We start from the raw sequence: 14,907 nt of genomic DNA on the forward strand, positions 1-14,907 counted from the left end.
GAGGAAAGCTTAAAACATTCTAGTAACTGTTTTGCTAGCAGAAAGATTTATTACCAAGAAACGGCTTTGTAAGAACAAATGATGACTTTAGGCCAACAAGTGTCAGGGACTCCCTCGTTTCTGAGTACTTCTGTAGCAGGGTGCAGCTTTGCAGCAGGGACACAAACACATGAAAGTCACACTTTTCAAAATGCCATGCACACCAGGAGATCCAGAAAGGGCAAAGGTTTTTTATGTCCTCATCTGTATAATGAAACAATTTCTCTCACTGAGCATACAGCATTTCTGAAGCACAATCCAGGATTAGTATTCCAGTGACTGAGCATTTAGGCCACAGGAAAGCTGCCTGTGGTAACAGTTTTGAGTTGTGCACTGTCATTCAGTAAAGTGTAAAATTCAATTCCATCATAGAATTTTTAAGTTTTTACAGAATATATCAGTCTATACATTGCAGTGGTTGTCTTGTCATTGTTGTTAAAGAATATTTTACTCCTAAGCCCATTTTCAAACAAACTTCAGATATAACGATTATCCAACCTAAAAAGACAAAACTCTTCTGAAAGTCCAAGCACTTGCCTAAGAATTATTTACAGAGCTTTTATAGATGTAAGCATGTCATTCATTAACAGTGGATGCTTCTGAGCATCCAATTGTAACTTATGGAAGTTCTACCAGCACAAGCATCTTCTATATTACAGAAAGGAATTTACACTGGTAGTACTTTATTTCCATTTATTGTGAAACCAGTAAGATTCAATCAGTATAAAAACATATAAATCTGTCATAAAGTAAGTAAGAAACATTATTTATTCAGAAGATGTTTGTTCCAGACTGAGTTGAGAAATTTGGATCATATTACCAGGAGAGAGAGAGATTGTGCAAGCCCTGTAAGTAAATCATACAAGTTCTCAAGGACAAAATTTCTTCCATGCACTTTATGCTGTTTTATCACATTGTTATGTACAAGTACATTAGGAGAAAAATTGTAACTTTTAATGGTTCCTGGATGTCTTTAAAGAAGGTCAGTTTTATTCAAGAATAATCACTATGTATTACATTTGAGCTATGTTACTGAAAGTATCTCCCTGGAAGAACACTAAGCTTGACCTAAGCATTATTTTTTTCATATCGGAGCTCCCCAGTCTGTCTTCTGCAGTCTGCAATTTTCTCTTGTTTCAAACAGGGAAAGAGGATGCTGATACTGGCAGTTACCACCTTTTATAGGCCAAGGTACTGTTTTTCATTATTATGAAACTGTCACATGGGAAGTCATGATCTCCTATAAACATATGACTCTTACAAACCACACAGTATAGCCTTAATGAGAAGTGTGAATGTTATGTATGCACTTCAACAAACAAATGCCACAAGGACAAGCACTTCAATTTTCCTAAAGAGAAAAGCTTCAAACGCCGGCTACATTGACTTTACAAAGACAGAATGAAAATGATCACAAGGCTCTCAGCAATGAAAATGGGTGATTTAGTTTATTTATTATTACCTAGGGTCACTTTCAGTTTTATAGGAATAGGATGAATAATTTCACATTCTATTTTACTTTGTGCCCCTTGGATAAAAATTCTCCTGACCACCACATGTACAGTTGTATAACAAAATCAGCAATGGAATGTTGGCTTACAGGGCCACAGTAGTGTGGCCATGGAATGGTAAAACTAGAGAGCACAAGCACGAGTGAGGGAAGCAATACTTAACTCTGAGTGACCCTAAAGGACTTACTCAAATTCTAGCAGATGCAAATTTCGAAGATGATTTAACAACCCACAGGATGAGAAAGAGTGTTGCATGTTAAATCTGAGATTTAAGTCCTATTAAAAATACAGAGGAGGCATCCTAGAGATGGAATTGTTCCGTTGAGTATTAAATCACTACCAGCACACAATTCTGTATTGGTACATCGAATGAAAGAAGTATCTTGCAATAAGGGTAAGTTTCTGTTGCATACTTCCAGATTAGCATTGTGCAGACAGAGCAAATAAGTAAGTACCCTGCTGGGAATATTAATTCTGGCATAGCTTAATTTCAAAGTGTTGACATTTTATACTATTTCTACCTACATATGCACTCAGTTCTACCCAAACCAACTGCTTCTATAGGCCAACAGTAACAAATATGAAAGTCTTGTCTCTGGCACTGGTTGATCTCTTTTCTACTTGGGAGTCTGCTCATCTTCCTTTAAATAACAAATGATGACAACCATCAGTAATAGCCACCTTCTCATGCACAAGAAGCTCAACATTGTCACTGATGGGATCATTATTTCAGTGCTCCTACAAAGATACTGCCTTCATAAAAGCAAGCATCCTATCAACTAAAGAAACATTTGTGGTACATAATTAAAATGTGGTGATACTGGGTTCCACATATTATCTGCTATTTTTCACATGAAACCCCAATACCTTACTGGCAAAATACAAAGGATTCACCTCATCAGCATTCCAAATTAGCTTAAAACATTTTGTGTTTTGCTCAGTCTTGTAAATACAGATTAAGATGAAAGTTTTACTAAATTATGCATCCAATTGTTCTTGACCCGCTGTCCACTAAAGAAATTTTCTGAACCTTCTTTAGAAACTTTAGAAATGGACACAAATTTGATATAGATTAATAGATACAAATTGGATCTCTTACTGCAAAAAATTTTGACCACAAGGTCAAATATTTTAAAGCTTGTTCCTTCTATCCTAGTAATAAACACTATGGACCTAAGCAATACATTTAATTATTTGTACATGAGCAATGGAGATGCTTTCCATGATACTCAGTTGCTGAAATTCTGAAAGAAAATTAGAGAGAGAAATAAAGTATTGTCATAAATTTCTAAGGAAAAGCTTATTGCAATCTGCCTTCAGATCCTCTAACACATAAGCCAAGGAGATATCACTTTTGCCCGCCACATTTTTTCAGTTTCCTCACTAGCATATGCTATCCTAGCATAGTCTATAATAATATCTCCCTTTCTAGAAAAAGCCATTTTCAACCTCACAGACATTATCAATTTGAAAATTGGTCTACAAAAAAATACCCCCAACACCTATTCATTATATCCACTATGAAATGTTACCATTTTTAAGTGTCTGCCTTATATGAATAGATTTACAATTATGGGGTATTTTTAAAAATAAACAAATCACTTCTGGAGGAAATAAGCTAACATAACTTATAAATGCAACATATAAAATGTCACAGGAACTAATTATATGTAACCCGAAGATCAGCCTTAAAAGTACATGAATAAACCCCAAACAATTACTTATTTAAAATAGTCATCTTCAGGTTTGCTTCTCAAAAATAAATCAACTTATATTAGAAATTAAATTAAATTAAAATTCCAGTACAAATTTAAGATGACAAATACCTAAGTCAAAGTTTATTTTTTTTTCCTAAAATATAGAGCACCAAGCCGTATAAATTCTTTGTCCAAAACCAAGTATTTGGAAGTCAGCAAAACACACTCAGAAGAGAGTAGGAGCTTCCAAATCTTTTCAAGCCTTTAAACTATTCAGAGATGTTCAGTACAGAGATTTACTTCCTTTGAAACCCTTTTAAGCAATCACAAGAGTTCCCACAGCTGAAGAAAATCTGTGAGGCTGAAAAAACCTTACAGTAAAGAGGTTTGAATTTTACTTCAAAGACATCACTGCCTTTCTATCTCAATGAAGCTTTGGGTAGAAAATAATCAAAGCCTACTTAGAGCCACAATCATACTCCACATATTTTAAATGTAAGTAGACTATAAATCTGAAGAGGCCTTAAACTGAGTTTCCTAAAAATACTATGTAAAATTTTCCAAAGGTTCCCTGACTTTTCACCATTCTAAAAGCATTTACTTCATATAAAATCTTTTCTTCTAGGCAATACCCATTTGCCCTCCAAAGTGGCACAGCAGCTAAAGCACATGAAGCATTATTCAGTCACCATACCATCTCCTCCTGTTTTGGTTTTTGTTTGTTTCTTTATTTCCTTCTGGAGGAGAGAAAAAAGACTGAATATGGCAGTAAACTTTCTTTGTTAATCTCACAAAATATATTTAAGAACACAGGAAGGCAGTATCCTTGGTAACAGACAAGCTGTTACCCTTTTTCCCTCTTAAGTCAATACAAATAGACTTGTATCCTTTGTCTTCATTAACTCTAGAAGGTACCTAAGGAAATTAACGGAGTTAGGCTAAAATAAGGTTTTGGAATACTGTTGAAGAACCACAAAAATTCTCTTGCCTCAAAGAGCTTCACCTCTTACTAAGGGAAACTTTTTTTTTCCCTGAGTTTTACTGAAGACAAACACAAATTATCTCCTAATTCAGGAAGTCCATTAATCTTCTTTACTCACAAAAGACTTAGGAACCAACAGAAATATCAAATAGATTACCCTACAGTGGAGTCCTGTTAAGTAACATGTATTTTGAAGTCACACATGCATTGTACATCAGGGTGGAGGTTGGCAGTAACCAAGGCTTTTAAACGCCTGGAAAGTGATGTACACCTTGTCATCTGGGAGCCCAGGAAGCAAGTTCCAAAGCCATTTCCCTAAGAGGACTTGCCCAGGCATTATTATACAAAGAAATCAAAAAAAGCAGGGTAGCCTGGCTCAATGATATCTAAATAAGTAAGTAAACTTTTATATGTATAATGAGATGTAGATCTTGTTATACTCACTAAAGCTGCCCTGCTAGTGGGGGAACAAGGGCACTTCTACCCTACGTTACAGCAAAACTTTCTTTACTCCATCATAACAACAAATTCTGTGCTGGGGTAGTAACACTACTACACTCTCCTGTCCTCCTGAACTGCAACTCCATTTAATTCCACCAGCTGGAAAGGGAAAGCAAGCCCGAAAGCCCAACAGCTTTACACAAAGATTCCACAAATAAACAACGCCCCCCCTCCCCCCCCGCCGTAAACAATGAAATACAAGCTCATGTAACAGCAATCACTCTAAGTGAAAACAGTCCACATCACAATCCTAGAATTTATGAGATTCCAATTTTACCAGCTGGAAAGTAGAGCAGTTAGAAGGGAAGTATGACAGAACTATACCTGTGATTGTGCCCATCACGTCAATTGGAATACTAGATATCTAAATTTTAATTTTGCCACTCATTATGCCCTTCAAGCCTGGATCTTAATCCTGAAATATTTAAGCTGATTAAATGGTGAGGTTGCAATACTCAAAGCTACTTTCAGAATCTTTCTGTGTAGCTTAAGTTGCTAGAAAACAAAACACTGTCTTACCTATACATTGGTCCCAGGAGGGTTGCTTAAAGACTCAAAATATAAACTCACAGAACAGCTTTCCTGTCCTTCCAGGAGTTATTTTCAGAGGGAATGAGCCCAGATATCAAAAGAATTTGGAACACTGAAAAAAACCCAGTTTATTTGTCTCCAGCTGGTATCTGCTCTGTATTTAGGCCCAAAGGATACACTGCTACAGACAGCATCTTCCAATTCATGTCAACTGGCAGATCCTTTAAGGCTTCTCAAACTACTTTCCGAAGCAAAGATTTACCCTGATTTGATTTAGCACCTGAGCTTACTCACAGAATTAGTCCCAAGGACTTGCAGCTTTGGTTCTCCTGATTCCAGAAGCTTGGCCACCATATGAAGGAAACTTTCCACAAACGGCTTTATGCTTTGAGAATGGCAAGCCATTAGAAGTTGGTCCAGTGCCTCCATGGCAATTAAAACATAACTGAAAATTAATTAGAAAGACTCACATAAAGATCATTAAATTTATCATTGACTCAATTAGTTCAATTTAGGATCTTACACAAAAAATGAAAAAGAAAGAATGGAAGGCACATATTTCCCGTTGTATAAAAATCACATTTAGGGCTACTTCCTACATCCATTTTTTTTCTTTTTTTTTGTGGGGAGGTGGAGTCGTGCAGAAGGGAGGAGAGTATAGAATCAAGTGTTGGCCATTTACCCTTTCTGTTTCTATAAAATTATAAAAACAGCTTCAGATGTCATGAAGGCCAAAAAATGGTGGTCTGTGATGGATGTTGGTTTTCTTGGCCAATTCCTGCCTCTTTAGACTTAATATTTCTCATTTAAATATTTGATTTAGCCAAAAGGGCTGAAAAGAAGGATAATCTGGTTTCTCTATATCCTGACTGACATTCATGGGCTTACATAACCAGGTTTTGTCAGCAAGGGGCTGCGGGGGTGGTTTTGTGAGAAACCAGGAGCTGTCGCCATGACAGACACAGCCAGCTCCAAGAGCAACTCACCACGTCCCTGAGCCCCCCAGGGACATTGTAAGTGCCCACAGGAAGGCAGATACCCACCATGCAGACCATGGAGGACACCCTGCCGGAGCAGGTGGATGTGCCTTGAAGGAAACTGCTGCCCACAGAAAGGCCTTGCTGGAACAGGCTTCTGGGAGGCCCCAAGGAGAGGAGCCAATGCAGGAGCTTTTCTGGCAGGATCTGTGATCCCATGGGACACCCATGCTGGAGCGGCTTGCTCTTGAAGGACTGCACCCCAAGGCAAGAAGACATGCTAGAGCAGTTCCTGAAGGACTGCCAACAAGAACAAATCCAAGGCTAGAGCAGCGTAAGAATGTGAGGAGGAAGGAGCAGGAGACACAGGATGTGTAGTGGTATGAACTAACCACAGTCCTTAGTCCTAATCTGCACTGCTTGGTGGGAGTGGAGGTAATAGACTTGGGAGTGAAGTTGAGCCTGGGAAGAAAAGATGGCTGGAAGAAATATGTTTTTAAGCTTTGCTTTAATTTCTCACTGTCCTACTCTGTCATTAATTGGCAATAATCAAATCAATCCTTGCCAAGTTAAGTCTCCTTTTCCTCATGATGGAACTGAGTGATCTCCCTGTCCTTATCTCAACCCATGAGCTTTCCATTTGAATTTCTTCTCCATCTGGCTGAGCAGGAGAAGTGAGAGCAGCTGGATGGGCACCTGGCAGCCAGACAAGGTTAATTGACCACAAAGGGACTGGGTCTGTCTTGCCTTCCAGACTCTATCAGGATAAACATGATGAAATTCCATTACTTGTTACCATCTATTTTTAATGACTTCTCTCCTCACCCATAGCGATGTCTGACCACATCCCTGCTCAGTCTCTCTGCCAGGTAAGCCCCAATTCGATCCAGCTTCTCTGGTGCAGAAACTGCATAGAAAGTCAGTTTCTCCATGTCAGCTTTAACAAGACCATCCTAGAAACAGAAATACAAATTAGAAAATTAAAGAGTTCATAGGAAATATAAAGCTTTCCAAGTGTTTTTCCTTTTTTCATAGTTAACATTTAAAGATCAGAGGCTTACAGATGGAAATAAGCTACGGAAAAAAAACAAAAAAACCCCAAAACATCGAACAAAATTGCCACAACCTTAGCTGCAAAAATCAGCAACATGAAAGAACTAAAATATTTTTAAAGGAAATGAAGCAACTAGCTTGCTCCACCATTTTTTTGTGAAGGAATGGGTACTCTAAGAGAAGGTATGTAGTGAGATATGTGACCAGTTCTAAGACACACTTCTTTCCTAATAGTACAATGTAATTTTTTTCTCTTCCCATCTTCCCACCAAGTACACCCAATGCATAATTTTGATAAAATATATAAACAAGATTGTAGTTTAAATATTTAATATTATAGTTTAAATATTTAATATTATAGTTTAAATATTTTATTTCTTCAGTGTCAGATCTTGAACAAGACTAACCCCCAGGAATCTGAGGGCTAATTGTCAGAACAAGATTAAGGACTAACATATTAGTTTCAAATATGAACTGTAACACAGATCTGTTCAAATGAGGTTATAATCATAATTATCAAGTAAGCAGGATAAGGCTTTTTGTCTTTTTATTTTTGTTTTCCCTGAAAGTTCATAAAAACATTTGTTTTTCAAATAAATTACTTAGAAACTTTTAAGACACTCATTGGTTAATGGATTTTATCAAGCAAATCTTCTCATACTTTGGAGAAGGTCTGCATCTCAAGGGAAACATCTTGAACTGGCCTGTGTCCTGCACTGATCCAGTGAATACTAACCAAAGCAGAGACTGAGAAATGCCAACTCAGAGCTACTGAGTCAGACTTAAACTAAAACACTACAAATGTAGTATTTTCCAGGTGTTTCTATATCTGTATCAAAAACTAGATTAGAACAAAAAAAAAACAATAAAACCATACTGTTCCATGCATTCAATATACTGTATACACAGAAAACATATTCTTTAAAGCCAGCAATATGCACTTACATAACCCTGCCACTCAGTAACAACACAGTTTTAGAAAAAGCTGACATACTTTGTAACACATAAGCTGAATATTAAGCAAATACTGACTGTGCTGCTTACTTCTACTGTAACAAAATATATAAAAATTTGGTAACACACAAATACAGCAACAGAAACATTAGGTCTTGATCAGTCTGAACTGTCAAATGATTATGTGTAGACACATGCATTCCTCAATGGTATACAGAAGTTATTTATTTTCACAGAGAGTAAGAGTTAGGCTTTAATACAGCTCCAAGACTGTTACAGTGAAATGAAGAAATAAAATTGTAGATGAGTACCTGGAAAAATTTAAAAGAAAACCAAAAAACACCAGAAAAACCTTTTTGGGTCACAACAGTCTACTAGAACTATAAAAATGCTCACAGTCAGTAAGTCGAGAATTAAAAAATTAAAATCAAGTAGAAAACCAGAAAATGTTCACACCTGCAACCACTAGAAAGCAAGTGTTTGTGGTTCTAAAAAGTGATGAAGTGCTACCTCTGTAGCAGAATACCTTGTTTAATGAAATCTGGTCCTCTGAGCAACACATATTAATTTTATTCTTCAGTGCGCAGCCCTGCTTTGGGAATGGAATTAGACCAGATGTTCTCTACGGATCCCTCTCCAGATAAATTATTCTACTAACCCCTCTTAAAGCTATTAAGTACTAAAGCAGATGTTATGGTAAAATGTTAAAATATAAAAGAAAAAATAAAATTTAAAAAAATTGCTAAAGCACAAGCTATAACCACAGATTTTCGAACACCAATCCCTTAAAATTTTAAAGCCATGACTCACTTTTGGATCTTCAGGAAATATGTTGTCTACCAGACGCTTGTAGCGAGGTCGCAGCGCAGCACAGCAGCAGCAAACTCCTGCGGAGAGATTTACCCAACGGGATTTAGGATGCAGTTCTAGGGACTCATTGGAAGGGACAAGCTGACAAACATGGAGGAAGAAGATAACACTGAGTTCAGCTTGCTATCAGCAATAAAGCAAAATCAAGGGAATTGAAAATAAGTACAAGTAAGGCAAATAAACAAAACTACCATCACACTACAATACATGAGAAAAAATGCAAGGACCTCGGGTACTAGAAATGCACCTGTCATTCATACTTAAAAACATGCAAAAAAGTCAGGGATTCTAAAATTGAGTCATATTAAAACCAAAGCTACTTTGTTTGCAGGTTTATATTCATTCTGAATGACTGTTTCAAAACACCCAAATGTGCATTATGTGTATTATCCTAAAAAAAAGAAAACAAAAGTGAAATCTGTTTTAAAGACACCCATATAAACCAATATAAACTGTAATCTACAAAACAAGCTCTGCCTTCCTTATCCCTTATCCGTTATCCTTCCTTTTATTAGGCATCGGCGAAATGACAGTCACTTGAAACAGATAAATTACTTTTTTTTAATCTCATTTCTACTCTACTACTAATCCACATCATCAGATCAATGCACATAACTTCAATTTTAATAAATTTAAAAGTCAAACTGCCTGCTCTAAAAAGGTAACAAGCCTACAAAGCATTGTTTGGTCCTTTTTCTAGCACTAAGAACTACTAGAACTTTGGAGTTAGGTTAAAACTCAGCACAAACAAACCCCAAAACAAACCCCAAAACAAAACCAAACAAAACCCCCCCCTGAAAACTGAAACAAAAGACAAACAAACAAAAACAAAAACAAAACAAAACAAAAAAAACACCAAAAAAACACCAACAAAAATAAGTTTCTGGGTATCTGTCCAACTGTTTATCAGAGTACACTTACACCTTTGTTTTTAAATTTATTTGATAAATCAGGTTTTAAATGTTTTAGTGGGCATATTATCTATTGGTCAAGCCTCAGATCAACACCAAAGCAGCTCTAATGCACAAGAGCCACTGAGTAAACAGTAAGACACTCAATAATGTATCAAGCATACATGCAGATCTTGTCTTTCAAGTCTCAACACCTGAAGGATTCGGACTAGCTAAATACCTTACAAATGTCTTATTAAAGATATCCATTTACATACCCAAAGAGTTTCTTATAACATTGCTAAAAATAATAAAAAATGCAAAACAATAAAGGGTATCTTGGCAGAAACTTTTGATGATTACAATTTCTCTGCAAAAGCATCAAGTCTTGTATTTCTTTACTTAAGATATCTAAGTAAACTTAGTGGGTTTTAACCATACTTATCAGAACATCTGGGAGATTAATGACAAAGATTTCACCTGCTGTACTCTAGTTTTAATTACCAGACTCTACAGGAGTAGATATTTTCCCTCAACTACATCTGCTTTCTGATGCTATTGTCTCTTGGAAAAAAAATGTATTCTGCTCACACTCTGACAACTTAATTCTTGTAATTTATTTAATCAAAAACAATTGTCGAAGACAGATCTATGATTCTAAAACTGTGCATTAACTCCAAGTTCTCCCCAATGGACTTTAATTCTGCCCAGCTCATGAATTAGAGTCCTGTATCCCAGTAACATCCACACTGACTTATGACTTCAGTACATAATTATGAAAACAAAAAGCACTCAAGGAATAATCAACTGGAATATTATGAGGGTTTTTTTGTTAAATAATACTTTGGTACAACTGTCAAGTTTATTATATCACTCCTGCTGATGTCTTACTCATGCAGGCCTAACAAATCAAAAACTTTATATTTATATAAAAGCTGCAGGTATGAAGTAGATAAAATTAAAGTGGTTCTTTAATATGCCACTTGAAAATATAGGTATGAAAAGAGGTTAAAATCCTACTTGACTTAAAATGGAAATAATTTAGACAGTTCTACAAAAATACTCTATTGATAGCAGTGCTGTGCATCATCTTAAAAGTAAGTAAAATCATAATAAGAAAGGTGTACTGTATTAGTGTCTTGTCTATCATTCTGTATTGGGAAATTCAAGTAAGACCATCAAAATCCATCAAAAACCATATAATATTGCTAAATATTCCTTGAGTTAGGTATGCAACTCTGCAGCACTCTTTGAACTTGGTGTTCCTACTTGGCTTTCTACCTTATGGTTGACCATTAACTTTGGTCCACGGAAAAGAGTATGTTTGATTACTACTAAATATAACAACATATTCTAACAAAAACTATAGCAAAATATTTTGATATAACTATCTAAAATGTAACAAGAGCAGGAAAATGTTCTAGAATACTGCAAGACAGGCAATTAAAAATACTTTTAGTATGACTTTCTCCCTCTTTAAGTGACAGAAGAAGATAATCTTTGAAAAGAATTGCAATTTAAATCTTAAAATGGTGTTTCAAGCCTGTGTTAATTACATAAATTTAACATAAAATCTGGATACAGACACTTTGAGATGTATAAAAGACCAGATAACAGTACCAACTCATTCTGGCAGCCTTACCAGATGGTTTCACTTCATGAAAACATAATATTTTTCTATTGAAATACTGCTCTTGAAATTTATGGAACATAGTGAATTTTGACACCAAAAAAAGGCCTAACAGTAAGCATGAATAAGAATAAAAAATTTCTCCTCATCTTGGATTTTGGTAGTACCATTACATTGCTATGTATTTAAATATGGAACTGTTTACATGGGAAAAAAAACCCCATAAATTTGTCAAAAACTCTTTATCATCAAAGTATAAATGTAAAACTATGACGTTAATGCCATCAAAAGAACCTCCTACATTAAACCGAACATTCAAGTATCAGAAAGTGAGATTTAATCTGTCACAGCTTTCAGCCTCCAAGCAGAACACCATCAGAAATAAAACTGATGGGCGTTCCAAACAACACAGAAATAAATGACAACCAACAGCAAAAGCCAGAATAGTTAACAGTCATGACACAGATTTTCTGGGAAAACTACTAATCCTTTCTCAGTTATATCATTTTGATATAACCATGAAAGATTAAAAAAATGTAGGAATAGGTTTAAAGAATGTATGAATATTAAAAAACAAAACCACAACAAAACAAACACAAAAAACCCCCCCAAAAAAACAAACAAAAAAACCCCACCACAAAAAACCCACAACAAAACAAAATCCCCAAAAGATCAAGTCAACAAATGACATGAAAAGCAACCCATAAAATTAGGAACATTTTACTACATAGACCAAAAAAGACGAATCTTGTCAAAGATGGATAGAAGCTGAGCAACTGAAAACAGATTCCCTACTTCTCAGATACCAATTTAACACAGATAAAAATTTATCCATATAAACATATGCATTTCACATAAATAAACTGTTTTGTAGGTCTGTAGAACACAGGTAAAGAAGGAAAAAAAAAACTCCCAATGGTTCCATTTTATTCAGGTTTATTGAGGAAAAATTCTATGACAATTCCTTTTTAGTGTCAGACAAAATTTGCATTTTCACGGCCTCCCCTGTGCACACATCTTTACATAATTTTATGCAACTATAAAGGTTAAGGCAATATCTACAGAGAATTCCACACTGTAAACTGTAACATGATAGTTAACGTAAAAGGTTTAAAAAATTTTGTTTGCTTCTCCAACAGTGAGATTTTTATCAAGTTCAAACATGCACATTCTCTTCTGCTAAAGAAGTCCTGTAATCTGCATTTTACGTGTTATAACTGTACACATTTACCAGCTGCACGGGTACTTCTTTTTATACATATTTATTCTACACAACACCAGTAAGACACAGCCCCCGCCATCAGAAAATGGTAATTTCACCTACCCAAACACATACACGGCCTCGGTTCTAAAGCAGAATTATAATCATAGGCTTTTTCTTGCTCAACAGTTGGAACCTGCACATACTGCCTCATCCTGGAGGTGAATTCACACTCGGAGAACTGTCTCCTTCCCCAGAAATTTGCTCTCTCGCACTCGCATAGCTGCGCTTACTTCCCGCGAGGGCTCTGCAACACTGTAAGCTTATCTGATCAGCTCAGTGACATCTGCATAAAGCCACCAAACACGTGAAGAACTTCAGTATCAAATTCTGTTAACAAGGCCAGGCACAAGAAAAGAGAAAAGAATAAAAGATGCATTGTCAATGTGTGCTTCACAGCTCCTCCAATGAAACTGCGCCGACAGTTTCATTACTTCAGCTTGCCTGGAACGCACAGGTCATTATTTCTCTGACTAGAAGTAAAAAATACATATAGCTTCAGGAAAAACTATCTTCAGACAGCTGCCACATATCACTGTAGAGTGATAAATATTTTAGCAAAACCTACTCACTTGGTCTTTTTGGAGAACGGACAGAGAAATGTATTTAAGGCAGACTACTGACCAAAAAGACTTTTTTAAACAGAAAGGTTTATGTCTAAGATTAAAGAAACAAACTAAAAATAATTAAATCAACATTATCTCTAACAATACTTCCTAGTTTAGGAAGCAAGTATTACAGGATTTAAATCATTAACATGATTATGATACATTAGGTAAAAAATCGATTTTGAGTTAAGCAATTCTGAAGTTACTTTCCAGTTCCCCACTAATTCTCAGCATTTTATTATTTCACTTCTTACATTACATCCACCTGGGATACACAAATACAGGATTTTCATACAGACATTTTTATAAACCCTGAAAATTATAAGTACTGTTTTTAATGAAAACAGAGCTAATAATTTCCACTACATAAAAATTGAATTCAAGACTTAAGAGATTAGTGCTAATAAACTCAGAGAAAACACTGAGCTGCACAGAAACTGTCCCCACATAGTTTACTACAGGAAACACCATGCTGTAAATTAGAACAACCACATTACAGTAAAGCTGTATTTCAAAATAGTGTGTCTGAATATTTGTGCTATATATACTCATACAAAATTACAGGAAAAGAAAAGCTTCAAGATGGGTTTAAACACAAAAACCTAAGTTCTGCCAATTGAGTTTAAAACTGCCACATTTTCTTCTTTACCAAAACCTCTTTTATCTAATACTGGAATTTCTTCCAAAGTTTTGTCATGCTGTCTAATATTGTTGTCAACTGTGTACAGAGCATTAATAACCTGAATCAAGATGTCACGTTCACTCACTCAATATTTTTATTATGTCCCAAGCTTGGATCTGGCCATTCCTAACTTTATTTTCAATCATCCAAGCTTTTTTTTTTTTTTAAATCTTATTCTATCAAAAAATGATGTAATTACCAAAAATGTTTCAATCTACAGAAAAATGCATTTTTGCTAATATCAAGAAACATATCAAGAACAATATTAAAATTACATTTTGGTTGCTCAATGTACTTAAATATAACTATGTAAAAAAATTATTTGACCATAATACATTATGCATTATGTATACATATTATATATACATATCATATATGTGTGTGCATATATTATATATGTATCTGTAAATATACATATATAATACATATGTAAATATATGTAAATATATGTATATGTATTATGTATACATAATACATTTTAATTTTACTTATTTTTCAGTATCTGAGATGAAAAATATAAATAAAATAAATTTATTTCAACTATCCCGATGAAAGTGCATAAAATAACACTTTAACCATTACCACTTACTATACCTGGTTATTTCTGAACTGTTAATATCAGTCGATGCATTTAATTCAGAACTAAAATGACTTTCAAGGGCATTCACATTCCACTATGAAAAAGAGATCAGACATTTTATAACGAGGAAATTATTCCAGC

At 35.2% G+C, this 14,907-nt stretch overlaps 1 protein-coding gene across 9 annotated transcripts in view; it reads right to left on the reverse strand.

The window, feature by feature from the left end:
• The window catches only part of EFR3A (EFR3 homolog A), a 79,981-nt gene that overhangs the window by 47,326 nt on the left and 17,748 nt on the right, over positions 1-14,907 (reverse strand). For 8 of the 9 annotated variants that reach the window (XM_040058988.2, XM_040058999.1, XM_040059021.1 and 5 more), the window contains 3 exons: positions 9,056-9,132; positions 7,064-7,191; positions 5,556-5,706 (listed from right to left, as the gene is read on the reverse strand). In XM_040058988.2, the coding sequence (XP_039914922.1) occupies positions 5,556-5,706; positions 7,064-7,191; positions 9,056-9,132 (356 nt within the window). Of the gene's footprint in view, positions 1-5,555; positions 5,707-7,063; positions 7,192-9,055; positions 9,197-14,907 lie in introns of all 9 variants that reach the window. The other variant, XM_040059038.2, reaches the window with a different exon arrangement.

Source organism: Hirundo rustica, chromosome 1, assembly GCF_015227805.2.
Source record: "Hirundo rustica isolate bHirRus1 chromosome 1, bHirRus1.pri.v3, whole genome shotgun sequence".
Taxonomy (NCBI): Eukaryota; Metazoa; Chordata; class Aves; order Passeriformes; family Hirundinidae; genus Hirundo; species Hirundo rustica.